Source organism: Ornithorhynchus anatinus, chromosome 11, assembly GCF_004115215.2.
Source record: "Ornithorhynchus anatinus isolate Pmale09 chromosome 11, mOrnAna1.pri.v4, whole genome shotgun sequence".
Classification (NCBI taxonomy): domain Eukaryota; kingdom Metazoa; phylum Chordata; class Mammalia; order Monotremata; family Ornithorhynchidae; genus Ornithorhynchus; species Ornithorhynchus anatinus.
Window position 1 is genome coordinate 10,925,617 of NC_041738.1, and position 26,477 is coordinate 10,952,093.

The 26,477-nt window shown below is 48.6% G+C and overlaps 1 protein-coding gene across 4 annotated transcripts in view; it reads left to right on the forward strand.

The window, feature by feature from the left end:
* ETS1 (ETS proto-oncogene 1, transcription factor) overlaps positions 1-26,477 on the forward strand; it is a 162,424-nt gene that overhangs the window by 66,776 nt on the left and 69,171 nt on the right. For 2 of the 4 annotated variants that reach the window (XM_029075407.2, XM_029075409.2), the window contains exon 1: positions 19,784-19,905. The exons of the other annotated variants lie outside the window; for them this stretch is intronic. In XM_029075407.2, coding sequence (XP_028931240.1) covers positions 19,824-19,905 — 82 coding nt within the window. In that variant the 5' untranslated portion in view covers positions 19,784-19,823. Of the gene's footprint in view, positions 1-19,783; positions 19,906-26,477 lie in introns of those variants that run through there. 4 annotated transcript variants of the gene reach the window in all.

Sequence of the window (26,477 nt, forward strand, 5' to 3'; positions counted from 1 at the left end):
TAACTGAGGCACAGAGAAGTGAAGTGACTTGCCTAAAGTCACACAGCAGACAAGTGACGGAACTGGAATTAGAACCCATGACCTCCTGACTCCCAGGCTGTCATGCCTCAGAGAAGGAAAGAGTGTTGCTTAATAGAAAGAGCCCAGACCTGGGACTCAGAGGATCTGGGTTCTAATTCCACCTCTGTCATTTTCCTGCTGGATAACTTCAGGCAAGCCTTTTAACTTCACTGGGCCCCAGTTTTCTCACCTGTAAAATGGGGATTCAGTACCTGCTCTTAGACTTTCATTCATTCATTCAATCCTATTTAGTGAGCGCTTACTTTGTGCAAAGCACTCTACTAAGAGCTTGGGAAAATACAATACAGCAATACACAGACTCATCCCCTACCTACAACGAGCTTGGGATCCAGAGGTCCAGTGTGGGACAGGGACTGCGTCTGACTCGATTATCATGAATTCACCCCAGCGTTTGGCAAAGAGTAAGCGCTTAAAAATATGCCAATTATTACTATTATTATTATTTTTTGGTGAAAGCTGTAAATCCCAAGGGCCGACGGGGCGGGGGTGGGGAGGCCGGGGAGGGCTGCGGCAGGCAGGGTCGGTGTGGGCTGTGCTGCAATGCCTGTGTCACAAGTGGAAATGGTTTTGGGGGTTTCGACAACGTTGCTGTGGCTTCAGGGTTGCAACACGGCTGCCTCCCCTAGCCGACACACCCTGGGGTGATGGAGAAGGGATGGGGGGCAGAGGGGAGCGGCCCAGGGCCAGGGCCGCGGGGATGAAAGGGCTGTGGGCTCTGCAGAAGCTGCCAAAAAGCTTGCATGCTATCGCAAACTCCTTCAGGGTGGGAATGTATCATTTCCTATGGAAGCAGCATGGCCCAGTGGAAAGAGCACAGGCCCGGGAGTCAGAGGACCTGGCTTCTAATCCCAAGTCTGCCACTTACCTGCTTTGTGACCTTGGGCGAGTCACTTCACTTCTCTGTGCCTCAGTTCCCTCATCTGTGAAATGGGGATTAAATCCTACTCTCTCTTATTTAGTTTGCGAGTCCCAAGTGGGACACAGACTTTGTTCAACCTGAGCATCCTGAATCTACCCCAGCACCTAATATAGTGCTTGACACATATTAAATGCTTTACAAATATCGTAAAATAGTCTACCATAGTTCTCTGCATGTAGTAGTCAGTCAATAATATTTATTGAGTGCTTACTGTGTGTAGAGGATTGTACTAAGCACTTGAGAGAGGGCAGTATGACAGTTATAACAGTCACATTCACTGCCCAACATGAGCTTATAGTCTAGAGGGGGAGACAGACTTTCATATAACTAAATAAATTACAAATATACACATAAGTGATGTGGGGCTGGAGCGGGGAATGAATAAAGGGAGCAAGTCAGAGTGATGCAGAAGAGAGTGGGAGAAGAGTTAAGGCGGGCTTAGTCAGAGAAGGCCTCTTGGAGGAGATGTGCCTTCAAAAAGGCTTTGAATGGTGGGGAGAGTTAATTGTCAAATATGAGGAGGAAGGACATTCCAGGCCACAGGCAGTATCTGTTATATTGTTATATTGTGGTCTCCCAAATGCTTAGTACAGAGCTCTGCACACAGTAAGAGCTCAATAAATATGATTGATTGTCTGATTTCCTAGTAGTAGTAGAAGTTATTCTATTAATAGCAACAGTAGGAGTTGTAGCATTTTATGAACAACGACTTGGTGTGGTGCACCGTCCTAGGCACTTGGGAAGTACCCAATAATTATGTGACACGTTGCTTGCTTGTTTACAAGGAGCTTACCCTCTGAAGGAGGAACTTGCACTCTAATGGGGTGTACTAGGTGCCTACTACAGTGCTTCGCAGTCAATAGGCACTCACACAGTGCTCCTGGCTGCCATCCAAGAAGCTGCTGTAGAGTTAACTGAAAGGTAGCCCCCAAACCTGTAAGCCAGAGTATATGGTCTGAAGCTTAAGTTCACATAAATACAACATTTCAGGGGGTCGCTGGTACAGCAGTGCAGAGTAGCCTGGCAGGCAGCAGACAGGAAAAGGGGGACCCTCCTGGAGCAAGATTTTCCTGAAAATTAGAGAACTGAGAGGCAGAATCAAAAATGAGAGGCAGGCCCTTTATGAGACGAACCCAATAGCACGGGAAGGAATTATTTTTATGTGCACCGACTCAGAAGATACTGTTGGTTGACCATTGGTCTTTCAGTCACAGTTTCACACGAATGGATAGGAACTCACCTATTCAAGTGTCATCTTTGAAAAAGTAATAATAATAGTGATGATAATAATGTGACCAGCCTAATGGATAGAGCGCAGGTCATGGTCCCAATCCCAGGTGCACCATCTGTCTGCTGTGTGACTTGAGCATGTCACTTCACTCCTCTGGTCCTCAGTTACCTCATCTGTGAAATGGGGATTAAGACTGTGAACCCCATGTGGGACAGGGATTGTGTCCAACTAATTTGCTTGTATCCACTCCAGTGCTTAGTACAGTGCCTGGCACATAGTAAGCACTTATGATTGAAGGAATGAAGGAATACCACAATTATTATTAGTATTGTTAAGTGCTTACTATGTGTCAAGCACTGTTCTAAGTGCTGGGTTAGATACAAGTTAATTAGGTTGGACACAGTCCCTGTCCCTCATGGGGCTCACCTCCTAAGTAGGAGGGAGAACAGGTATTGGATCTTTATTTTGCAGTTGAGGAAGCTGAGGCACAGAGAATTTAAGTTATTTGCCCAAGGTCACACGGCAAGCAAATGGCAGAGTCAGGATTAGAGCCCAGGTCCTCTGACTCTTAGGCCTGTGCTTGTTCCACTAGGGCACACTTCTTCCCAGATCACCTAGGTGTATATGTGTATGTGCACACACACACACACTCACACACACACATAAACAAAGACACAAAAGTTTGACCCCCATTTGTGTGTGCGCATGTACAATCTGCTGTATATTGTTGTATGGATCCCTCACATTGATGTGAAATTCCTAGCAAGAAAAGCTGGAAATTTAAAAGCAGTTTCCCAGGGTGCTAAGACATCTTAAAACAATGGAAAGAGATCATCCAATCAAGCATCAATATTGAGGACTTACTCTGTGCAGAGCACTACACTAAGTGCTCGGGAGAGTACAAAAGAGTTAGTAGGCATGAGTCTTGTCCTCCAGGAGCTTGCAGTCAAGCAGAGAGAGAAGACAGACATTATGGTACATTATGGCTGGGGGAATGCCATCGAGTTTAAAGACAGGAAGAGAAGCAGCATGGCTTAGTGGAGAGAGCACGGGCTTGGGAATCAAGAGAGTGTGAGTTCTAATCCCGGCTCTACCACTTGTCAGCCTTGTGACTTTGGGCAAGTCACTTAACTTCTCGGTGCCTCAGTTGCTTCATCTGTAAAATGGGAATTAAGACTGTAAACCCCACATGGGACAACCTGATAACCTTGTATCTACCAGTGCTTAGAACAGTGTTTGGCATATACTAAGCGCTTAGCAAATACCATCATTATTGTTATTATTATTATGATGTCTCTAAGTATTCCTAATTAATTCATCCAAAAATTTTGTCAGTCTTGAAGTCCCATCCATCCTTCTCAACGGGAAACTCCCCCATCGTCTTCTTGCTCCATCTTGGCTCTCCCAATCATCCACTATCTCTCCTGGGTGGAAGACTCCTACATCACGAATGCCCCAGTGAGGGCTGTCGGATGAATATCGAAACCAGGCCGATTAAAATGGCGCCTGCTCCCACATCCCACAGCATCTCCTCCCTTGGCGTCTGACTCACATCTCTCCCCTCGGCCGTGAAAAAAAGTTTTCCGTAGTCTGGGAGCCAATCCAGATACCCGAGCTCCAAGCTGGAGTCTGTTGTCCCTCATACGCCGTCATCGGGACCGCCCGCTTGCATTCCGACTGCAGACACTTTTTTTCATCCATGGTGATGCAAGATCCAGAGAGAGCCCAGCTGGATTTCCACAGCCACAAGGAAAATCCTGCTCCTTTTGGCTCGGACATGGAACAAAATTGGACTGGGTCTCAAAGAAGGTGTTGACGTTTCTCCCCGTGCTAGTGTTGGGCCTTGGATCCAAGTTTCGATCACTGGCATTCTGAGCATGATTGGTGCTTAAGAAATCCTGAATTGTAATAGTGTTATTGAGCCTCCCTCTTGCTGTATCTCCAGTGTCATTTCATTCATTCATTCATTCAATCGTATTTATTGAGCACTTACTACGTGCAGAGCACTGTATTAAGCACTTGGAGTATACAGTTCGGCAACAGAGACAATCTTTGCTGACTTTTCTTAGACTCAGGCAATTCATTCAGTCGTATTTATTGAGCGCTTACTGTGTGCAGAGCACTGTACCAAGCACTTGGAAAGTACAATTCAGCAACAGAGACAATCCCTACCCAACAATGGGCTCACAATCTAGAAGACGGGCTCTATTTATTAAGCACTTACTGTGTGGAGAACACTGTACAACTCAGGAATGTTAAGGCACTGTTCTCCCACTTCACTTCTGAATTAGAAGTAGTGAAGCAGCGTGGCCTGGTGGTATTGCATTCTCCCAATTGCTTAGTAGAGTGCTCTGCATGCAGTAACAGCTTAATAAATACCACTGATTGATTGAGACAAAAAGGAGCATGGGGATGGGAGTCTGGAGACCTGGTTTCTAACCTCAGCTCTGCCACTGACCTACTGCATGACCTTGGGTGAGTCTCTGATCCTCAGTCATACATCTGTAAAATGGGGAGAAAATACCTGTTCTCCCTTCCTCTTAGATTGCAGTACAGGAATTATTTCCGGTCTGATGATCTGGTTCTATCTCAAGACTTTGGCACATAGAACATGTTTAATAGACACCATTATTAGGATGAGGAGGAGGAGGAAGAAGAGTAGGAATAGTAGGAGGAGGAGGGATAAGAAAAGAAGAAATAAGAGGAGAAAGAGTAAGAGGAGGAAGAGGAGAAGATGTTAATACTCTTTTTTGACTTTCCTTAGACAGAAGACTGTGTCAGGTAGGGTAGGAAAGATCACAAATGCAGTGTGTCAGGGTATCTTGGTGGGGCAAAGCTACACACCAGAGAGAAATACTTGCCAAGGACTGCAGAGATGGGCAGAGGCTTTTCCGTATTGATGAAAGAATCTCAGACTCAACCCAGTCTAGTTGGACTTTTAATGGGATCTTGGGAGGTATTCTACCCTCTGTCTTTAGAACATAAGCTCCTTGAGGGCAGGGAACATGTATTCGTGTGGTGCACTCCCAAGCCCTGAGTACAGGGCTTAGCACTCAGTAGATGCTCAGTAAATACCAATGATTAATAATGTTGGTATTTGTTAAGCGCTTACTATGTGCAGAGGATTGTTCTAAGCTCTGGGGTAGATACAGCATAATCAGGTTGTCCCACGTGAGGCTCACAGTCTTAATCCCCATTTTACAGATGAGGTAACTGAGGTAACAGAGAAGTTAAGTGACTTGCCCACAATCACACAGCTGACAAGTGGCAGATCTGGGATTCGAACCCATGACCTCTGACTCCCAAGCCCGGGCTCTTTCCACTGAGCCATGCTGCTTCTCAATCAATCAATGATTGATTGATTGAAAGGATGTGACATGCAATAAAACCCCTGGGGATCCCACACATAGCTGAGCGGCAAGTCTGTGTCAACTCCTAATAATAATAATAATAACAATTGTGGTGTTTGTTAATCACTTACTATGTGTCAGGCACTATAATAAGCACTGGGGTGGATACAAGCAAATTGGGTTGAACACAGTCCCTGTCCCACTTGGGGCTCATAGTCACACCGGTCCCACTACCCAATGCATGCACACCTGGTCTTCTGACATCTTCTGCTCTTTCAAGACAGTGCATCCTATTCCTCCCAACATCACATCCCACTCTATCAAGACAGCACATTCTGCTCTATGTAGATTTTGCATCCCGTCATTGCATCCTGTTCCTGTTCCAATATCTCATCTCACTCTATCCAGACATCACTTCCTGCTTCATCTTGTCATATGCATGATCAGAAAAGTGTTTCCCAACTCTTGGAAAGCATTCCAAGAGAGATGGGGTTGTTTATAGTGGTTATAGTGGATGCATTGAGCATTACATAGCTGAGAGATGTGTGGTCATCCCTCTCTCTCTCTCTCTCTCTCTCACTCTCTCTCTCTCTCACACACACACACACAAAGTAGACTGAGGTACAGGCACAGGCAGTGTCTATTTTTCATTAGGATTGAAACAGAATTGGGTGTCCCAAATGACAATCACTGGTATACCAAAAAAAATCTACCAAAGGAAGGGCATGGCTTTCTCAAATATACTCCTCCTCAGGAGGGAAGCCTAGTCATAAAATAGAGGGAGGTTGACCATTAACAGGGAGCCAGAGGCATCAGGGGAGAGGTGGATGATGACAATATTAATGCTAATAAGTGTGGCATTTGTTTGAACCTCTAGACTGTGAGCTTATTTTTTTAAATGGTATTTGTTAAGCGCTTACTATGTGCCAGGCACTGTTCTAAGTGCTGAGGTAGATACAAGCTAATCAAGTTGGATATGTCCATGGTCATTCACTAGTATTTATTGAGTACCTACTGTGTGCAAAACACTGTACTTAGGTGCTTGGGAGAGTACAGTGCAACAACAAATAGACACATTCCCTCCCCACCAAGAGCTCACAGTCTAGAGGAGGAGACATATATTAATATACATAAATAAATAGATAAATAAAATGCATTACAGGTATATACATATGTGCTATGGGGCTCGGAGGGAGGATGAATGAAGGGGGCTGACATTGTTATTCCTCATTTTACGGATGAGGTAGCTGGGGCACAAAGAACTTAAGTGACTTGCATAAGGTCACTCAGAAGACAAGTGGTGGAGCTGGGATGAGAACTCAGGGCCTCTGAATCCCAGGCCCATACTCTATCCACTAGGCCATGATGCTTTTCATCATGGGCAGGGAACAGTGTTGTATTGACTTCTCTCAAGTGCTTAGTCCAATTCTCTGCAAACAGTAAGTTCTCAATAAAAATCATTAATGGAGCGGTTGATCACTGCCACCCCTTCTCCCCCCAACCACCGGCCTCCCTCTCTCCCAGCGTGGTTTCCGGCCACCGGAAGAAATCCATCCAAGGGTCCTCTGTTCTGGGCCGTTTGGAACATGATGTGTTCTGGGGAAGAGCCCGGCAGGTTCTGAGCACTGGAAAGTCTCCGATGGTGGCTGTGCTGAGGATGAGGTGGACTGAACATTGTTGGGGCTGCAGATGCAGCTGAATGGCTGGTAATTAGAGTCAAAAGAAAACTGCAGATGGGGATGAAGCCAGATCTGGCCATCCCCTGGGCTCCTTCCCAACAGAAATGACGGTGTGTATGTGGTGGTCCCCAGGCTCCCAACAGGCGAGACAACATGTTCAGATCCCAGACCAGGCTCCATGAGGATTCTTATGTTCCCCTCTCCTTCTCCACCCCGCATCCCGCCCCTGGCCTCCAGCCCGCCTAGGAGCAGTATAAGTAAGGGGAAGTACTGACCTCCCATTGGGGTGATGCAGTGTGCAGAGCACTGTGCTAAGCCCTTGAACCGACCGGGTGGGCTGGTGAACGGTTTCTCATGAGTTGGTGCGTTGCCAAAGTACGCACGATCTCCTCTCAGTTCCCATATTGAATCATCCCTCAGAATGTGGGTGTTTTGGAAACAGTGGTGGTGTTTGGTGATCTTAGAGAGCTGAGGCTCTGCGTGAGGGGAAAATTTGTTTGTTTTTTTTTTAGTTATCGAGTACTTACAGAGCAGTGCAGTGTACTATACTAAGCGCTTGGGGGAGTTAAATACTACAGAGTTGGTAGACATGTTCCCTGCCCACAGTGAGCTTATAGTCTAGAGGGTGAGACAGACATTAATATCAATAAATGAAAAGCAGATGTTACATACGTGTCGTGGGGCTGAGAGGGGATGGTGAATACCACATGCCTAAAGAATACAGATCCAAGTGCATAGATGACATAGAAGGGTGCGGGAGTAGGAGAAAGAGAGCTTCATCGCGGAAGGACTCTTCGAGAAGGTATTACCTCTACAGGGCTTTGAAGATGGGGAGAGCAGTGTTCTGGCATGTATGGAGGGGGGGAAGTTCCAGGCCAGAAGAAGGACGTGGGAAAGGGGTCGGCGGCATGACAGATGAGATCGGGGCCCAGTGAATAAGCTGGCTCAAGAGAAGTGAAGTGTGAGGCTGGGCTATAGTAGATTAGTGAGGTAGGAGGAGGCAAGCTGACAGAGCTTTAAAGCTGCTTGTAAGGAGTTTCTGTTTGATGCAGAGGTGGATGAAAAAACACTGCAGGTTCTTGAGGAGTAAGGAGGCTTGGACTGATCTTTATTTTAGAAAAATGAACCAGGCATCAGAGCGAAGTATGGACCGGACAGGCGGCAGGGAGGTTAGCGAGATGGCAGTTGACAAAGAATTGCCCTCCGTGGGGGCAGAAGCTAACACATAGAGAGGAGGGCAGGGGTGGACTTCTTGGGAGAGAATTCAGGTCTCCTCCAGGGAGGGTTGGGAACTGTAGACAGGAAGGTGGTGTGATGCAGCCAGTTTGGCCATTATGGGGAGACAGTGTGGTCTAATGGAAAGAGCACGGGATGAGCAGCCTAGAAACCTGGGTTCTACTTACTGCCCTGCCTCTGGGCCTGCTTGGTGACCTTGGCCAAACCATGTGACCCCTCAGGGCTTCAGTTTTGCCATCTGTAAAGTCAAGCTAAACATACTCCCCTGTCTCTTACCTCCAAGAGTTGTAGTGAGGATCAAATGAGATAGCGGATGTGAAGCAGCATGGCTCAGTGGAAAGAGCCCAGGCTTGGGAGTCAGATGTCCCTTGTCAGCTGTGTGACTGTGGGCAAGTCACTTCACTTCTCTGGGCCTCAGTTCCCTCATCTGTAAAATGAGGATTAACTGTGAGCCTCACGTGGGACAACCTGATTACCCTGTATCTACCCCAGTGCTTAGAACAGTGCTCTGCACATAGTAAGCGCTTAACAAATACCAACATTATTATTATTATTAAAGCTCTTTGGAAAAGTAGAAGCTCGATCCAAAACAACCAAGACATTATTATGACCTAGACAGGGGTCAGGTTCTCCTTTTGTAGATGTCCTCGGCCCCGAATCCCAGGTCCACACTCGGCCAAGCTGGAAGGAGGCAGAGGAGTTCTGCTACCATTCTTCCATAGCCAAATTATTCCCTTTTGCCATGGGGGTTGGTCGTTCAGTCAGTCATATTTATTGAGTGCTTACTTTGTGCAGAGCACTGTACTAAGCTCTTGGGAGAGTTCAATACAATAATAAACAGACACATTCCTGTCCCACAAAGAGCTTACAGTCTAGAAGCAATTGTCTTCTCGTCAGCCTCAAGAAGCCATGCCCCACTCAAATGACCTGGCTCCAAATCACAGGACCAGTCTTGAGCTGAGCGAGATCAAAGCTCTTACTTCCCGATGCTCAGACATCTCACCAAGAACTTAGATACCTCTCAACAGCCCAGGTTAATGAAAAGAAAAGCTAGAACTCTATTTTCACTATCTCCCCTCTCTCTCGAGTCTTGGCTTCTAGCTATGAAGCCAAGGCAGATATATAAACTCAGAATTTTTTCAGGACTTGACCAAACTCATCACCCAGAAACCACCAGCATGACTTCAAATGCTGAAGCTTTTTTTTCTGTGTGTGATGGAGACTGTTGTGTTTTCGCAGAGAGACAACCACAAGCACAGCTTGGACAGGTTGTTAATAAGATAGCTTTTTTTTGTTTTTATCTTACACTTATACCAGTAAATCGGCATCTGTGAGTCATACACTCATTCGGATCAGCAGTTAGTGGTCTGAATGTTTTTGCACCTATCTGCAATAAGGTATATTTAGGCAAAAATATTTGGAGATTCTTCTGCACAAAAAAGTGCAGGGCAAAGGCAGAGAGCTTATTTCAGTCTCAATGATCAGCAAGAGAAAATCTATCATCAGTGGTCTTTAGGAAAAAGAAGGTCTATGTTTTTTAGTCTTCCAGTTCTAATAGATCTTTTGGGAGATGGGTGGACAGACGAGAGGGTGGCTCTCAAGCATGAATTTCAAGAGTGCAATACTTTATGCAAACACTGGAATGTGTCATTACCATCCAAGCTCTGGCATCTCTAATAGGTCTACTTAGGGAATGGGGAATTTTTTTCTGAACTGAGGACATATGGTTCTGCAAGAATAGGATTCTTGTCCTGGGCTGGATTCTTGTTTTTTGGAGTGAAAATTGGGTGTAGACTGCTTGGGGGAGATGGGGAGAGCTGCAGTGTGGCTGATTTTAAGGGGTTTTCATGAGCTGCGGTTGGAGTTGGCAGAGTGGAGAACAAAGTTGGGTGAGATGACTGAAGATACCTGGATTGGATGATAGGATCGCCAACCCTTCCCCTGCAGATATTTCAGAGGAGGAAACTCAGACACAAATAAATCAGCCAAGGGATTTGCCTAGTATCTCACCCCCATCCCCCCATTGGTGGCAGGATCCAGAACTGAAAGGAGAACCCACGTTTCCTGAGCCGTGCCTCCCACCCCCCTGGTTCTTGCCTTAGAAACTGGGTTTGATTGATATCAATGGATGGTATGGAAACACTCCCCTTCATCCACGCTCAAATGTTCCATCGCAAGAATTGTGGTATTTGTTAAGCACTTACTATGTGCCAAGCACTGTACAAAGCACTGGGGTAGATAATAATAATACTAATTGTGGTACTTATTAAGAACTTAGTGTGTGCCAGGCACTGGATTAAGCACTGGGGTAGATAATAATAATAATGTTAATAATAATAATTGTGATATTTGTTAAGTGCTTACTATGTGCCAGGCACTGTGCTAAACACGAGGGTGGATACAAGCACATCAGGTTGGCCACAGTCCCCGTCACACATGGGACTCAGTCTTAATCCCTGTTTTACAGTTGAGGTAACTGAGGCCCAGAGAAGTGAAGTGACTTGCCCAAGTTCACACAGCAGACAAGTGGCAGAGCTAAGATTAGAACCCATGTCCTTCTGACTCCCAGGCGGGATTTATCCTCTAGGCCATGCTGCTTCTCCTTAGGCCATGCTGCTTCTCCTAAATAAAGACAGGGAAACTCCCTCTGACTGAAATAATTTTTATCGGTCCCAAGAGGAGGTTTGAGGTGGCCAGGTTTGAGGTTTGAGCTTCTGACCGCCCAGAACATTGTTTCTGATTGGTGGAACCTCCAGCACTCCTGTGGACTGCTGGGTAACTTGAGTCTCCCAGATCTGGCCGCAGACCTCAGAGCTTCTCACCTTCAGAGCCCTCCTAAAATCCCTCCTAAAATCCTAAAATCCACAAGTCTACCCCAACTAATACCAGTATTCTGGTTCATAGCACCCCTTCACTTACCTCTCACACTTTTGTATCTGTTAATGCCCATCTGTGGCATTTGTGTGTCTATAAATATATATTCACACAGAGTGTGTCTGAGTCAATATATTACTGTACCCAACCTGATGAATTTGTAGCTACCCCAGCTCTTAGAACAATGGTTGGCACAAAGTAACAGTTTAACAAATACTATAATACACACACACTTGCATCCATACAAATGTGAATGTCCATCTCCCTGGTTAGAGTATAAACTTTTCGAGGAGGTAACATACCTTAGTGCTTCTGTTGAATCTGTTGAGTACCTACTGAACTCAGGAGGTACTCACTATATACCATCATTATTACATCTACAACTACTACCACCAGTACAACCACCACTTCTATAGTAGTCATTCATTCATTAATTCAATCGAACTTATTAAGTGCTTACTGTATGCAGAGCAGTGTACTAAGTACTTGGGAAAGTACAATACAAGAACAGTGACAATCCCTGTCCACAATGAGCTCACAGTCTAGAGGGGGGATGACAGGCATCAGTACAAATAAACAGACATCAATACTATAAATAAAATTACAGTTATATGCATAAGTGCCATGGGGCTGGGGAGAAGAGCAAAAGTAGCAAGTCAGGGCGATGCAGAAGGAAGTGGGAGATGAGGGAAAGTAGGGCTTAATCTGGGAAGGCCTCTTGGAGGAGTTGTACCTTCAAAAGGTTTTTGAAGCTTGGGGGCCGGGGGAGTAATTTTCTGTCAAATTTGAGGAGAGAGGGCACTCCAGGCCAGAGACAGGACGTCGGCCAGGTGTTGGCAACGAGACAGGCGAAATAGAGGCAGTGAGAAGGTTAGCACCGGAGGAGTGAAGGGTGCAGTCTAGGTTGTAGAAGGAGAGAAGCGAGATGAGGTAGGAGGGGTCAAGGTGATGGACTGCTTTTAATCCAGTGGTGAGGAGTTTTTGTTTGATATGAAGGTGGATAGGCAACCATGGGAAATGTTTGAGGAGCGGGGTGACATGTCCTGAATGTTTCTGTAGAAAGATGATCCAGGCAGTGGAGTGAAGTATGAACTGGATTACTACCACCACTTCTATTACAACCATTACTAACTACTGCTACCATTATACTACTACTCTCATCACTGCCACTATTGCAACCATTTGTACATATCTATAATTTATTTTATATTAATGTCTGTCTCCACCACTCTAGACTATAAGCTCATTGTGGACAGGGAATGTGTCTGTTTATTACTATATCGTACTCTCCCAAGTGCTTAGTACAGTGCTCTGCATAGTAAATGTTCAATAAATACGATTGATTGAATGAATGAATGAATACTAATGACCTGTATTACTATTACTACTACTACTACAAATACTATTACTAATGCTGCTGCCGCTGCTGAGAATACATGCATGTCCCTGTCCTCACTTCTGTCCATCGGATGTGATCGTCACAGAGCCTGTGTTCTGTTCTGGTAGCCTCTCAGCTTGACATATTCTTTTGCTCCACATTACTCAGCCACTGGAGGAGGAGCAGCGTGGTCTACTGGTTAGACCACTGGTCTGGAAAGTCAGAGGACCTGGATTCTTGTCCTGGCTCTGCCATTTGTTACCTCGTGATCTTGGGCAAATTACTTAAGGTCTCTGCGTCTCAGTTTCCTCGTCTGTAAAATGGGGATAAAATACCTGTGCTCCCTCCTTCTTTGACGGTGAGCCCCATATGTGACAGGGACTGTGTCCAACCTGATTAACTTGTATCTACCCCAGTGTTCAGTACAGTGCTTTGCACATAGTAAACACTTAAAAAACACACAGTTATCGTTATTATTTGATCTTGGTTCTGCTCTTGAGAGGAGAGACCAGAACCCAGATGGGAGGGAGGCAGTTATGGCTAAAGTTTCTGAGTTGCCCCAAGAAATAAGACTGTCAGATCCTTGTGACCAGGAGTTGTATTTACTAGATCTACTGTACTGTACTCTCCCAAATGCTTAGTCCTGTGTTCTGCACACAAAAAGCGCTCAGTAATTACCACTGATTGATTGGAAAGCAAGAGAGGAAGAAGGATCATGACCGTGGGGACTGTTAGACTCCCTGGAGAAAACTTTGCTGGAGAAATCTGCGGATTGCAGGGGGGGGGGGGGGGTGTGAGTGTGTGTGTGTGTGTGTGTGTGTGTATGGGTTGTGTGTGTGAGAGAGAGAGAGAGTCTAGCGACTCTGTTTCACAGCAGTGAAAGCAGTTTTCATTGTACGAGACAGAACTCCCAGCCCTTAGAAAGCAGGAGCTCCGCTTTGCGACTTTTGGGTTACTAGCAAGGATGCCAGAACTGTTTTCCATATCGCACATTCCACCCCGTAAATGTCCAATTCATTCATCAGCTGCTGAAGAGATTTTCCCAGGATCAGAAGTGCCTGTTCTTGTCATCTGGGGACCAGCATTGTTTTCTCATACCTTTTGGAAACGCAGCTGGATTGCAACAGACTTTGTTCCTTCAAAAATCAGGATTACCACATGCAAATATTTTTCCCCGGTCATTGGCGGGGGCTTGGGGGAGGCAGTGGGAGGAGGCGGGGGGAGATGGGGGGGGAACGTATGTAGTGGTTAGAGCTGCTGGGGACAGAGATTTGTGTTCTATTTCTGGCTCCAACGTTGGCTTGCTCTGGGAAATTTGCAAGTCACTCAGAGGTTTTGAGGAGACCCAAATGGGTTCAGACCAAGGTGAACCAAGTATGTTTCTCGTCAAAGAAAGTGGGGAGGTTGCAACTTCATTCAGACGATTGGAATTCGGCATTTTGCATAGAAAGCAGGAAATGGCTTTAAAAATGTTTATTCTGAAGTTTTTCAGGAAGAGTTTGAAAAAGCTTTCTAGGTAATTGGAGTTTGCTGTAGGTGTGTGGAGATTAATGAGCAGAGTGACACCAACGGATTAAATGCGTACTAGCCACGTTGGTTTCAGAGCTGAGGAATGAATGGCAAATCTTGGATTGAGGTGAATCATGTCTTGGGAGGCAGTATGGCCTACTGGGAAGCAGCGTGGCCAAGTGGATAAAGCAAGGGCCTGGGTTCTAATCCTGGCTCTGCTACTTGGCTTTTTTTTTTCATTTAAACTGAGGTATTTGATAGGTACTTAATATGCCAGCTACTGTACTAAGTGCTAGAATATATGCAACCTAGTCAGGTAGGACACAGTCCATGTCCCACGTGAGGCTCACAGTCTTTATCCCCATTTTACAGATGAGGTAACTGAGGCACAGGAAAGTGAAGTGGCTTGTCCAGAGTTACACAGCCGACAAGTGGCAGAGCTGGGATTAGAACCCAAGTCCTTCTGGCTCCCAGGCCTGTGTTCTCAGGCTTCTCAGTCACTTGCTGGGTTACCTTGGACAAATCACTTAACTTTTCTGTGCCTCAGTTTCCTCAACTGCAAAATGGGGATTCAATACCCATTCTCCATCCTACCTAGACTGTGAGCCTCATGTGGGGCTTGTATCTACCCCAGCGCTTAGAAAAGTGCTTGACAAATAAGCATTTAGCAAATACCATAAAAAAATGAGTAGCAGGGATATTTTCTCCTCTGAGAATGACAGTAACCTGAAATGCCACATCCAAGCACTGTGGGATTAGAAAAGGATTTGCGGGACATTTCCCCCACATCCTTATTTTGGGTTGGCATGCGTATCTGGACTTGGGTGGGACTCCTTGGGGGAGGGGCTGGAGTCTTGATGCAGAGAATAGTGAATCCAGAGATTTTATGGTAACAAAGTTAACACAGTGACTAGAGTGAAATGGATGAATTGACTAAGATATTAATTAAGCATAGGGTACAATGGGCCCAGCACTCTGCTAAGCACTGAGGAAGATACAAGTTCATCAGATTGGACTTAGTCCCTGCCCAATAAGGAGACTTCTGTCAAAGATGAAGGGAGGCTGAGAAAGCAGATATTTTATCTCCATTATACATGTGAGGAACTGAGGCACACAGAGGGGAAGTAGGCCAGTGGCAGAGCTGGAATGAGAATCCAGGCCTCTTGACTTAAAGACTTTTTCTTTTCCTACTACTCCACTCTGCCTGAAATGGAGTATGGGAGTGGAAAAGAGGCTTCAATAGACTGGAGACACTGCCTACATTTTGGGATTTCTTTCTGGTGCTAGCCCTTTCGATTTAAAGTGAGTCCTAAAGCCACTGACCTATTAATGAATTGCTTATAGGCAGGCTAGCAAATCCAGGCCCATTGTGTGGTATCACCATCCAGGTAATATATTTCTCCCACCCCCACCCTCCTCCACTGAGGGGAAGACCCCTGTTCTGGGAATGGATCTTTGGCCCACAGCAACAGAGCAGGAGAGATGAGCTTGGATTCCCCACCCTTTCCCCACCCATTTTCTCAATACGCTCGTGTCTCCTACAGAGGGGTGGATTGGTTGATTACCAACAGAATTTAAGAATGCCAAACAGTGGGACCCATGTGTCTCACCCCAGGGACACAGCTATAGCACAGAGATGTCATACCTGCCCAAACCTGAAGTGTTTCCTTAGGGGGACCCCTAGACTCTCCTACTTGCAGCGTGGCCTAGTGGATAGAGCACGGGTTTGGGAATCAGAAGGACTTGGGTACTAATCCCGGCTCCACTCCCTGTCCGCTACGTGACCTTGGGCAAGCCACTTCACTTCTCTGTGCCTCAGTTACTTCATCTGTAAAATAGGGATTGAGACTGTGAGCCCCATGTATCCACCCCAGCACTTAGTATAGTGCCTGGCACATAGTAAGCGCTTAACAAGTAACACACTTATTACTTGCTCCAGAGCCCTCATGTTACGTGTTCGTGTTCCCCTCCTGGGTCGCTCTGAGCACATGCATTGGCAGCTGGAGTGGAGAGAGAGGAAGAATGGGTGCTACACTAAAAATGTTGGACATAAAGGCGTTCAGTTCCTTAAAGACAGAAGACATATCCGTAAAGTTTTTCTTTACATTAATGTCTGTCTCCCCATCTAGACTCTAAACCTCTTATGAGCAGGGAACATGCCTACCAACACTGTTATATTGTATTCTGCCAAACGCTTAGTTCAGAGTTCGGCACACAATAAGCACTCAATAAATACCATTGTTTGATAGGAGGGTTGAAAACTGGACTGTTAGGCAAAAATCGGATGACTGACTCCCTCCTGAGGCGGGGGGAGGGGGGGTCGCATTCTTGCAGAGCCCTGCGTTGTGAAAAAACTAGCTCGGTAGCAAGCCCGAAGTCCCCCACGCTCATTAAACCGTTCTTCTCCGCCAGCGGCGCGCTGCATCGAGACAGACACGCGCTCTCGGAAGAATGTGCCCTACTTGTACCTTGTCCTTCTCCCCTAAGGACTCAGTGAGGACACACGATCCAGGGGGAATCCAACCTGGAGGTGGAATCAAACGCAGCTGCAGCTGGCGCGAGTCAGTGGCCGGTCCTGTTCTAGTCGGGGGACCCCTGGGAGGGTTCGCTCAAGCCTCTCTAAATCAAGCCGGAGACCCTGCTGGCACAACCAGACCACCCCCTCCCCGCCCCCCAGACCTCCCAGTGGCAAACACAGAACCCTATCCTGTTCACGAGTCCTCCCTGGAGGAGGCATGTGGGTTCAGAGAAGGGGATTTTTTCTTTTTGGTGGTGGGGGAGGTGGATCTGGCAGTGTGTTAGTTGCAAGTCCAGATGTGTTGATTCTTCCCCAGATGGCACACACCCTGCCTCCGTGCACAAGAAGTCACAGCCTCTGAGAGCGCGCTTCCTTCCTCTGCACCGCCCTGTGTGTGTGTGTGTGTGTGCATGTGTATGCAAGTGTATGTGTGTGTGTGTGTGTGTCTGCATGCTGCGGGAGGGACCTCGGTGACCCTAGGTGGCCCGAGTTGCCTAAATTTATTGCGGGTCTGGCCCTAGCTCGGGTCCAGGCAAAGGCCGCCTGCTCCTTTTACACGGACAGACGTCAAGTGGGATGTCGCCACCGCGGGAGCGGTTAATGCGAGACAAGGTGTCAACCGAACCGGATCTATCTGGGCCCCCCCGAAAGGGATCGATCGATCCATGGCATCTGAAACCATGGTTACCGAGTACCCCGCGCTGTACTAAGAGCTCAGGGCGGGCCAATAAAAGAGACAAGATCCTTGCCCGCCCCGTATAGCGGGTGGGGGGAAAGAAGACAGGTAGGGGAAGCAACGGGCTCCAATACTATAAATATCACAATTATAATAAGCCTTCGAACGTGTGTGCTGCTGGGGGGGGGGGGGGTGCTTAAGTTCATTCAGTCGTATTCATTGAGCGCTTACTGAGTGCAGAGCACTCTACTAAGCGCTTGGAATGTACAATTGGGCAACAGATAAGTGCACAGGTTAGGAGGAGTGGTTGTGGGATGGGGGGCACAAACGATCCCCCTTGGGTCGAATCGACCTTGCTTCCGCTCGAGGGCGGAGATGGGATTTTCTCACCACGCTCAGTCCAGTGATTAGCACACAGAAAGCTCTCACTAAATAAGACTGAATGGCTTCTCTGCGCGGCGGGGCTCGCCAGGGTTAAAAGGCCCGGGGCGGTGTTAGGAGCCGGGCCTTCTCAATCCGCTACCTCGGATGCCTTGGGCCCTGCGTGCTGGTTTTTATGAATGACCGATTACTACGCCTTCCAAAAGAACGTCCTGTATCCCTTTGGGGGAGATTGCGTGCGCTCGTGTTTCTCTAGTGACACATCCTTAAAAAACGTCCTCCGCGCTCCAGGTCGCCGGGTGGTTCTTTCGGAAGCCAGCCGAGGGTGACCCATCCATTCATTCACTCATTCCATCGCATTTACTGAGCGCTTACCGTGCCCAGGAGCACTGTACGCAGCGCTTGGGGCAGTAAAGCAATAAAGAGAAACAATCCGTGCCCACAACGAGTTCGCAGTCTAGGGGAGGGTAGACAGGCGTCGGTGCAAATAAATAATAATACGGACGGTATTTGTTAAACGCTTACTATGTGCCAAGCACTGTTCTAAGCGCTGGGGTAGATAACAGGTAATCAGGTTGTCCCCCGTGGGGCTCACAGGCTTAATCCCCGCTTTTCAGAGGAGGTCGCCGAAGCGCAGAGAAGTGAAGTGGTTTGCCCAAGGTCCCCCAGCAGACAAAGGGAGGAGCCGGGATTAGAACCCACGTCCCCCGACTCCTAAACCCGTGCTCTTTCCATTAAGCCACGCTCCTTCTCACAGATAAACAGTTATCAATAGCGTTTCTCAGCGGAAAGACCCCGGGCTTGGGAGTCAGAGGTCGTGGGTTCTAAACCCGGCTCTGCCGCTTGTCAGCTGTATGACTTTGGGCAAGTCCCTTCACTTCGCTGGACCTCAGTTCCCTCGTCTGTCCGTGAGCCCCACGTGGAACAATCTGATCCCCTTGTATCCCCCTCCCCGGCTCTTAGAACAGTGCTTCGCACATAGTAAGTGCTTACCAAATACCATTATTATTATTAATAAATAAAATGACAGATCTATGCATCACAGCGAGCTCAGTGGACAGATCCCGGGCTTGGAAGTCAGAGGTCGTGGGTTCTAATCGAACTCCTCCACTTGTCAGCTGTGTGACTGTGGCAAGTCACTTCTCTGGGCCTCAGTTCCCTCATCTGCAAAATGGGGATGAAGACTGTGAGCCTCATGGAGGCCAACCTGATGACCCTGGATCTACCCCAGCGCTTAAGAACAGTGCTCTGCACATAGTAAGCGCTTAACAAATACCAACATTATTATTATGATTGTTATCTCTGCATCAGTGCTATTGGGGGAGAGGGGAGCAAAGTCAGGGCGACGGGGGAGGGAGAGGGAGAGGAGGAAAAGTGGGCGGGGGTCCTAGGAGTGTGGGAGTCCAGGGGGTCCCGGCGGGGGCCGGTCCTGCCCGGCGCGGCCGTTTTTTTCCCAAGCCTTTCCTTTCGCTTTGGCCGCCGAGCGGCGATTGGCTGGCGAGCCAGGCCGGGCAGCCAATGGCAGAGCCCTCCCCCCTCCGGGCCCCGCCCCCTCCGAGCGGCCGGACCGCAGCGTGGGGCACAGGCTGCCATCGCCGCTCCCAGAAACGCCCTAGCAGGGAGAGAGAGAGAGAAAAGGAGACGGGGAGACACAGACAGAGATCCGGACAGACACAGAGGGAGACAGGGAGAGAGCCCGGCGGCCCGAGGAGGAGCGGAGGGAGCCATCGGGAAGAGGGGGAGAGAAGCACAGCCTTCCTCGCAGAGTGGCAACTTTCCCCCGCGAGAGTGGAGGGGCGCGGACCCCAAGGGACTTGCGATCCTAGGAGAGAGAAACTCTGATTTTCCCCTCCCTCTTCCTCCTCCTCCCCCCGCCCCCTCCCCGCCTGCCGCCCCCCACCCCACCCCAATTCCGAAAGGGGACCCCCTCCCCGTCCCCACCCCCACCCCCCGCCCCATCACCAGCCGGCCCGTGCCCGCTCCTTGGCACCATGAAGGCGGCCGTCGACCTCAAGCCCACGCTCACCATCATCAAGACGGAGAAGGTGGATCTGGAGCTTTTCTCCAGCCCGGGTGAGTGAGCGGTGGGTGGGCTTCTGGTGGGGGTCCGGGGTCGGGGGGGGCGGCAAGATGAGACCGTCCCCCTTTGGCTTCCCACCCTCTCCCCACAGGGCAGCCCCGAAGACCCTGGGGATGCTCTCCGGGTGGTTGGGTGGAGCTGCATCCCTAAGGAGTCCTGCTTGGGACCCCGCTCCATAGGGACCTTTATTTTCACAGCTGGGTTTGGGAGTCAGAGAGGGAGGGGGCTGCAGATAGGCCGGATCTAGCTGCCGATGTCCCCGCAACTTTTGGAGAGCCAGGGCCTGAGAAAGGGGGGCGGGGATCCCATCCGGGGGGTGGGCAAGGAGGGGTGGGGGTGGACAGGCTTGTCCGGGACCAGCTGGGGATTCATGGCTCGGTTTGGTCGTCACATGGTCCTCCGGGTCTCTTCCAGCTTGGGGGTCAGGCCGGAGCGAGTCCAGAGGAGTTGTTTGCAATTCTGGACACTTCGGAAACGTTGGGAGGAATTTGCTTCTTTTAATATCTCTCCTAATCGATCATCTTCTCCTGTCTTTCTCCTGCTCTGTAAACATTACGGTGAAGGGTGCTTAAGCGTTAGAAGGAAAACACACACAAGCACCGGACCCAGATTGTGAGACTTAATTCTGTCCAACCCTTTGCTTTGTCAAAGATTTGAAATGGGGCGGGAGAGAAGGGGGAGTTAATTTTCCTTTGGGGAGTGTCTGGACCCGAGCAGTTCGGAACCGAGAACCGGGTCCCATCAGTGAAGTTGGCTAATAGCTGGCAGAAGCGAGAAGCTGCTTTTTCCGAAGGGTGACCCTTCTGGGGGGACCTGTGATTTGGGGGGAGAGAGAGGTGGTGAAGGCATGGGACTCGCTTTCTGGAAAAATCATCATTCTAGTGACATGCAGAGCTGTTGTTTTTTTGCTATCAGCAGTAAGTTCAGCTACCGCTCAGCGCGGTTAACACTTCTGCCTCAACCTTAATGAGAAGGGCTGCTCCCTTAACCCTTTCTTTCCTGCTGACCTCAGCTCCCCAAGCCCAGGGCCTAGCTCTTCACCTTTCAGAAAATCTTTCCCCCAATTTAGGACGGGTTGGCCTGAATCCGTGGCTTCCAAAGGAATATCGATTTGGGAAATCTTGAAATTACTTGGGAGTGCGACTAGGCAGTTTCAGATTCTGCTCAGTGAAAGGAAAAAATCGGCTCTCAAAAATGAATGTCTCCCTGTTGGTTGCATGTCGGGGGGTAGGTCGTTATCAGCTTTCTAGGAAGCTTGGTGGGCTTTGCTTCTGCTAATTGATTTAAAGTGTCCCCACAGAAAGCACTGACAGCTGAAAACAGCAGTTCTAGGACTGAGCCTCTGTTTCTCCGTTCCAGGAGTGAGAGTATCTTTCTCCGTGGGTGGATTTGTGTGTACAGTTGTGTATATTTGTTGAGCAGCGTGCTTGGATCAGGGCAGAAATGTCATAAATGGAAAAGGTTACTCAGTTCCCTAAATCTTCACCCCGTATAAGGGGAGGGGGCAGGCCTGAAGGTAATATTCATGGGGCTTTAATACCAAACCTTAGAAATTACCCGAGGGCAGGAGAGTGGGGGAGGTCTCATAGAGGGGATGTTGTTTGTCTCCTGATGGGGGAGGGGCAGTACATGCCTCAGTTTCCTTGATGAGCCACCGATGGCTACCAAGCTGGTGAAAATGCGTGAGAGAGAGAATTGAAGAAAGTTGCTATATTCTCTTGGTTGCATCTTGCACTTAGGCTGTCTCTTTCCTTATGGGTCGGAGAGCGGTGTACGATACACTTATCTTCCCTGCATTACAGATGGGGAAATACAGGCCAAGAGAGGTGACTTTTTCAAGACTGTCTGCGGCACTGGCTCCCATCCTCCAATCCCAGTTTGTCCCTGGAACCAGTAGGCACATTCCAGTCTGTGGAGGAATCTGCCACTCTTAGACATTCTGTCCTACTCAGGGGCTCAGCCTCTGGAGCACTGAGAAGAGAAGAAACAGTGGCTGGGAAGCTCTGTTTTTCCTGGGGGATGGAGGAATGGTTGAGAGAGAATTTGCTCTTCCCTTGAGACCATATAGTAGTACAGTTTAACATCTAACTTTACCTCTTGAAGCCTGGCAGAGTGAGAAAAATATCTTTATAACTACAAGCTGGCGTCTCAGCGTTGGACAGAACACACACTTGCTCTCTTGGTCAGTGGGAGGCAAAAGAGTTCAAGTTAGGGGCCCTGGGCAAGCAGTACTGCTCCTGACCAGTGACCAGCCTCAATTTCCCTCCCTGGACACCAGGGACCACATCCAGAGGCAGACATAGGCAGAAGCATTTGATTCTGGGAGCTAGGAGAGGTGGGCTCTAGCCCCAGCTCTGCCATGGGCCAGCTGTATGTCCTCACACATGTCACTTAACCTCTCAGGGCCCCAGTTTTGTCATCCCTAAAATGGAATAGCTATAATGCCTCTGTCTTCCTCGAGGGATGTGGCGAGCATGGAGGGAGATAGATAATGGATAGTACTTTGGAAATGCTCAAGGGCTGAACAGATTCGAGGAGTTATTTTAGGGGTATTCACCAACTTAAATCGGATTCTGCGGAAAAGCTCAAGGAAGAAAGAAACTTGAGATGGCAGGAGTGCTAATGAGAAGTCCTCTGAAAACTGGTAGGGTGGGAGAAGCAGCATGGCCTAGTGGAAAGAGCATGGGCCTGGGAGTCTGAGGACTTGCGTTCTAATCCCAGATCTTGTCAGTTGCTATGCCAATTGCTTGCTGTGTGACCTTGGACAAATCACTTAACTTCTCTGTGCTTCAGTTTCCTCAACTGTAAAATGGGGATTTGAAACCTGTTCTCCCTCCTACTGAAGACTATGAGCCCCACATGGGACAGGGACTGTGTCTGACCTAATTGACTTGTACCTACCTGAGCACTTAGAACAGTGCTTGACACGTAGTAAGCGCTTACCAAGTACCATTAAACAAAGTCCCAGTGGGTTTCCCAGCTAGTGTGGGATCTGCTGAGGGGAGCCCATGCAGATAGCTGAGGTTGTAGAATTCTGGTATTATCACTTCCTCTTTTTCTTGAAACTTTGCAGGTGAACACTTGTGGGGAGTGGGGTAGTCAGTGGGGATAACATTCGGTCAGTCAGCCAGTCAGTTAATTGTATGTACTGAGTGCTTACTGTATGCTGAGCACGGTACACAATTCTGGGCTCTGGAGTCCTTTTCCCTATAAACCACAATGGGGGCGGCAGCAGCAATTAAAGTCCCTCTGCACTTTTCAGCTCAGCCCCAAGCTCCTGAAGTTCTTTAAGAGCTGAGATCAATCAATTAATCAATCGGTGGTATTTTTTGAGCACCTATTGTGGCCACAGCACTGGACTAAGCACTTGGGAAAGTACAGTATGACATGTTCCCTGCCCTCAAGAAGTTTACAGGATACAGGGGGAGACAGATATAAAGATAGATTTTGGATGGGGGAAATAGGCCTGGCCTCCTCTCTGGACTGGTCAACCAATGACGACTCAGCTGGGGTGGCAGGAGGGGATGACCAGGACACACAGGTCCTCGCAAAGAAAAGATAAAAAGAGGAAATAATAATGAGGGCATTCATTAAGAGTGTGTTATGTGGCGAACACTATACTAAGCGGAGAGGTGGTTTCAAGAAAATTGGTTCAGACACTGACCTTGTCCCAGGAGGAGAATCACAATCTAAGAGATAAGGAGAGGCAGGTATTATTATTGTACTCATTTTAGAGATGAGGAAACCGAGGCCAAGAGAGGTCATGAGACTCACCCAAGATCACAAAGAGGTAGAGCTGGGATTAGAATCCAGATCTACGTACTCTCCGACTCACTGGTCACACCGGGCACGGTTCACCGGGCGACAGAGCCCCTATGGCTCTGGCAATGGTGAAGGTCTCTGAGTACCTGGGCCAAGCCAGGATGGAGGGGAGGTTGGGGGGCTCCCAAAAGAAGCAGCCGGTAGGGTTAGGCGTCTCTGGACTTCAGACGAGAGGGTCGAAGCTGGGAAGATCCTGGTGGGCGGGGAAAGGCAGCCTCAGCCCCGTTGGATCTGTAGGGATGGGAAACGCGCTCTTTCCAGTTATTATAAAGCGCTTTCACATTTTATTTATTTATTTGGTTGGCAGACTTTGCATTCTTGGCATTTTTGCTGGGTTTGCATTGCAGCTTTTGTCTACGGAGGGTTTTTTTTATTTTTTTCACTTCTTTCAAGAGGCCAGACCACCCTGTGCAGGAGCGTCCCGTCCCTTCCCGCCAGGGAACAAACCACCCTTCCTGGCCAGGCCACCGGGGTCTCCCGCCCCCGGTTTTCTCGGCGCCCCTTCCCGGGCCGAGGCAGGGGGCGGGGGACAGGGGAGTGGGGAGGGCGGGAGAGGATGTGCTTAGATCAGGGCTCAGGGGGCTGGCGGGGAGGACCAAGGCCGGGTTCCCAGAGCTCACAAGGGCCCTTGGTCACTGCAGCGCCAACATAATTACAGTGGGACCTCTAATTGGCCGTGTAAGCTTCGTGGCCTGTGGTTGACCAGCTAGCCGTGCCCTGTGACATGCGGCAGGGGCTGAAGAGGTGGTGGGGCCGGGGGGTGGGCATCATCTTTTGGTGCGAGAGGCCGATACCCCCCCAAGCACTTTCCCGAATCTTGCCACCCAGCGGCTGAAGGCCAGCTTGCTGGCCTCTGAGTGGTCTGGGAAACTGATTCCAGGGAGCCAGGAGTCCAGGTTGCTGTCCTGGTGGCCGTGGATCAAACTGTCTCCTCAACCAGCCCCGGCAGCAGCCCTGAGCACCAGTGCTGCCCAGGGCCTTGGGTCGGGCTGGTTCTGTGTGGACAAATCCGATTTCCTGGGTCCATGTGGAGCTACCTGACCCGAATGTGGGCCTCTCCAGGCCTCCCTCTCCTAGATCACCCCTTCCTTTGTCCAGACGAATGGTTCCCGCACATCCCATCACCCCCAAGGTCAACCAGGGCGCCTCTCTCGCCTCAGGACTGAGATCTCCGTCCCCTCCTTAACCCCCTCGACCTCCATACCACCACCTGGAGCAGCCAGTGGTGTGGGGAGGAGGGCAGGAAGCAGAGTGAAGATCGGCTGTCTCCCCCAGTGATGATGCAGGACTCGTGGGTGGAGATGGGGAGCTGGGGGTTCATCGCCTTCACAAAATATTGGGGCTGGTTCTGGTTGGCTCTCCGTGGGGTTTAGCTCTTTGGCTCTGTGTCCCCGAGGCCCTAGTGGATGAGGCTGATAGAAGGAAAATCCAAGTGTAGACGTGTCCCCGGCAGGGTGGCTGCAGAAAGGAGGCCCGGCCTCCTTTCTTCTGAAGCGGACGGGGCGGTCTCCCCCAGCCTGAGGACGGTTGCCTCAAACAATGGATGGAAAAGGATGTTTTCGCTTGTTACTTTTCACCCAGATCCCTGAACAAATCAAGAGCCTTTGTTTTTTTAGAATCGGCTTGAAACTTTTTCAGGGAGAAAGGCAGACGTCAATCAATCGGGCTTTATCTGCCTCTTTTGGGGCTGTTTCGTCTCTTTCTCTCTCTTCCATATTGACTGCTGTCTTCCTCCACTGCTCCCCAGTTCCCCTCCCTCCTAGACTTGACCATCTTCACCCCCTCACTCGTGCCCTTCCCCCAGCATGGAACTTTCTGCAGAGTGTCTGAGGGTGGGGTCAGTATCAAGTGCTCAGACTCTGAACCCACGTGGGACATGGACTGTGTCTGACCTGATTAGCCTGTATCTACCACAGTGCCTAGCACATAGTAGAAATAAAACATAAAAATGAATGATGCATATACACAAATGAGATGAACAAAGTACAGATTTTGGAGAGCTCACACTGTGATGTAGTAAATAAATGCTTAACAAATGCACTTACATGTTACATATGTATCTGAATATATAAATGTTTTATATATATATACATATATATATAAACTTTCCCCTACTACCCTACAAATTCTCCAGACCCCAGCTTTCCCCATCTTCAAAACCCTCCTAAAATATGAAAAAACAAACCCCCACGAAACACCTCCTCCAAGGAAGCCTTCCCTGATTAATTCCCAACATCAGTCTGAACTCTCCAAAATCTGTACTTTGTTCATCTCACTTGTGTACATGCATCATTCATTTTTATGTTTTATTTCTACATTTATCTACACATCCAAATACTTGCTCAGTTATTTGTCTTGATGTGCTTGTACTGCTTCCTGCTCTATACTTGCTCTTCCTCTGACTTTCATTATCTGTACATCATTATTTGTTTTTCTCCACCATTGAGCTTCTTGAGAGCAGAGAGCTGTGTTTTGCTACTGCTGTGCTTTCCCAAGTGTTCAGTACAGTGCCTAGGGGTCAGTAAGTCTGCAATAAGTGCCACGGATCTACTGATGAATGATCCTCAAAATTGAAGAATGCTTTTATCTTTCCCAAGCATTTTCATATCAATTTCTCCCAAGTCCATGATAACATCACTGAGTGAGGCACCTATTTATAGACCCATTTTGGAGAAGAGGAGATTGAGGCCCAGAGAGGATAAGTGACTTGCTCAAGGTCACACAGTGGGCTAAGAGCAGAGAT